The sequence below is a fragment of the Charadrius vociferus genome, unplaced genomic scaffold (genome assembly GCF_000708025.1).
Source record: "Charadrius vociferus isolate BGI_N301 unplaced genomic scaffold, ASM70802v2 scaffold266, whole genome shotgun sequence".
In the NCBI taxonomy this organism is placed as follows: Eukaryota; Metazoa; Chordata; class Aves; order Charadriiformes; family Charadriidae; genus Charadrius; species Charadrius vociferus.
Genome location: NW_009649114.1, coordinates 2,016,103 through 2,018,602, shown reverse-complemented (window position 1 = coordinate 2,018,602; position 2,500 = coordinate 2,016,103). Strand labels below are relative to the sequence as shown.

The window sequence follows — 2,500 nt, the reverse complement described above, 5'->3', positions numbered from 1 at the left end:
GGGGTCCCCGGCACGGCAAACGCCCACGCAAAGGGGTGCTGTTCATGGCCACCACTCCCCGGTGGGCTGTCACCTCTAGATCCCTTTGCCCACGCTGGCAGAACCTGCTCCGAGCTTGGTGACAGCCTGGGGTCTGCTTGCAGGTGGCCAGCTGGTGGCTACTGAGTCCTGCCGGGGGCCACGAGCCACGGGGAGCGCCAGTGGGGGCAGGTACTCGCTGCCGTACCTTTGTAGTAGAAGAGGCAGCGATCCACCAGCACGAACCAGCGCTTGTTCCACTGCTTCACCCCCGAGCTGGCCTGCGAGAGAGGTGGCGTGAGAGCCAGGCGGCTGGGAAGGGGATGGCACAGCCCCCGGGGGGGCAGGGGGGGTCCCCCGCATGGCGGGGGCTCGGGTACCTGCTTGTAGAGCCAGCCGCTTTTGGTCACGGCGGCGTTGGGGTTCCTCTTCATGGAATTGGAGCGCTTCCCGAAGGCGATGCCCTTGCGGGAGGAGCGTGAAGCCTGCAGAGGGGTAGAGGAGCCACTCAGTCTCTGGGGGGATCCCCGGTAACCCCCCGTCTCCACTGCCGCCTGCCGTGCCGCATGGCTGTGGGCACCCACCCGTCCTCCGGGGCGCTCCGAGGGCACCTCCGACACCATGGCGTGGTTGGAGGGCTCGCTGGTGATGGTCGCCGGTCGCTTGCCACCCGCTTTGCTTGACATGTCCAAGGTTGGTCTGCGGCACAGGAGGAGAGCTGAGTCAGCAGATCTGCATTTCTCCACCCCACAGAAGCTGTCCCCGGGCATCCCCACCCCAGGCACCGGACCCCCACGCTCCAGCCCACTTTGGTCCCCCATCACAACCCACTCCCGGGCCCCAAAACCGGAGGAGTCAGGAGCCAACCTACTTTTGCAAGTCAAGTCTTGAGTTGTCCTCGGGGACCTGTCCCGTCACTGGGTGCAGGAACGTGTTCCGCCTTTCATTGTGGCTGCAAGAGACAGTGGCAGGACGGTGGTTAGCATCTCTCGGCCCCAGCCCCTTCCCAAAATCCCTTTGCCTTTAGCACATTTGCTGCTCCGACCCCAGCGCTTCGCTGTCCCGCACCGGTGCCGGCGCTGGCTCCCTGCGCCCCGTCCCGAGCATCGCCCTGTCCCGAGCATCGCCCTCCCCTGCGCCCCCGCCAACCCCACGCTTCAGATCGGCTCAGCACATTTCATCGGCATTTCCCAGAAAGTTTTTGCCTCGCTGGGAGCCGAAACGAGGTTTCTGGTGGCCGAGACCTTGCTACTTCTGCTGGATGCATCCCAGTCATTACCAGAAACCCCACTCAGGAGAAGTCGCTGCCGCAGCAGCAGCAATGGCCCACCCTGGGCTGCGCCCGCAGCGACGTCCCCAGCGCCACATCCTCCCCTTCGGCTTGCTGCTTTCAGAGCCGTTTGCCAAAACACCTCCGGTCGGGCTAAGAGCAGGCGATGTGGGGTTGTACACCACACAGACCCCGACCATCAGCCCCGGACCCACCAGCACGAGCTGTTGTGGCTGGATCAGGCCCAGCTCGGCATCGGTGATGTTTCGGCTATGTTGGGGTGCAAAGGTGGTGATGCAGGGCTCCCTGGCAGAGCCGGGAGGAGCGAGGCAGGGCTCCCGTCGGGCTCAGCTGGCAGCATTTGCCATGTCCCTGCCCTGTCCCGCAGAGCCGGTATTGCCGGGCACCCCAAAACCTCGCTGCTCCGGCTGGGGAACCCGCTCACACGCTGCTCCCCGCGGGCTCTCGCTGCCGGAGCTGCGTCAGGAGGGAAGGATGAGGTGCACCCACGGGTTCAGGGCTCCATCCTGGGAAGTTTGCATCGGACATCATCCCCGTGACACCCCTCCTTCCCAAAGCTGCTGGGCACCCACACACACGGTGCCCCCAGCCACCCGCGAAGCCAACATGCCACCAGCCCGGCACGCTGCTGAACTTCTGCGTGTCAGCAAAACAGGGGAAGTTTGAGCAAGAAAACGCCGCTGCCAAGACCATCCCATCCACACACGCTTCACCCCGAACTTGGGCTGCAGCCAGGCTCTGAAGATATTAACTGCTTTCTGCCCAAAAAAGCCTTGCCGAGAGCTGCTCCCCCTCGCAGGTCCCATCCTGCACCCTGCCACGGATCCGCTCTCCTCCGCCAGCCCTCCCCCTCGCTTGGGGTCACCTTAAAAACCCGTGCGATGCGTACGCACCCCGCACCGAGGGGCAGCACTCGCTCCCCAAACGCCCCCAGCACCGGGCTTTTCTGTGCCACGACCGACACGAGCTATCCGCGGAGACAGCCCGCCCGGCCCACGCTCCGACAGCACCAAAGGGGGTTTTTGTCACCCGGGGCTGGAGCTGCTCCCGCACCGTTTGCCCCCGGCAGGTGACTCTGGAGGGGCATAACGCGGCTGTAGGGGGGCAGGTCCCAGGTCCCCCATGATGCTGACACACGGGGGAGGATGCAAACGCCGAGCGAGCAGCACCCCGACCGCCCCAACCCTGGAA

General features: G+C 65.2%; 1 protein-coding gene across 1 annotated transcript in view; it reads right to left on the bottom strand.

Annotated features, from left to right (window-relative positions):
- PLEKHA6 (pleckstrin homology domain containing, family A member 6) overlaps positions 1 to 704 on the bottom strand; it is a 19,220-nt gene extending 18,516 nt beyond the window's left edge. Inside the window, 3 exon segments of the mRNA XM_009888292.1 lie at positions 173 to 299; positions 399 to 503; positions 603 to 704. Coding sequence (XP_009886594.1) covers positions 173 to 299; positions 399 to 503; positions 603 to 704 — 334 coding nt within the window.
- Between the last annotated feature and the right edge of the window lie 1,796 nt (positions 705 to 2,500).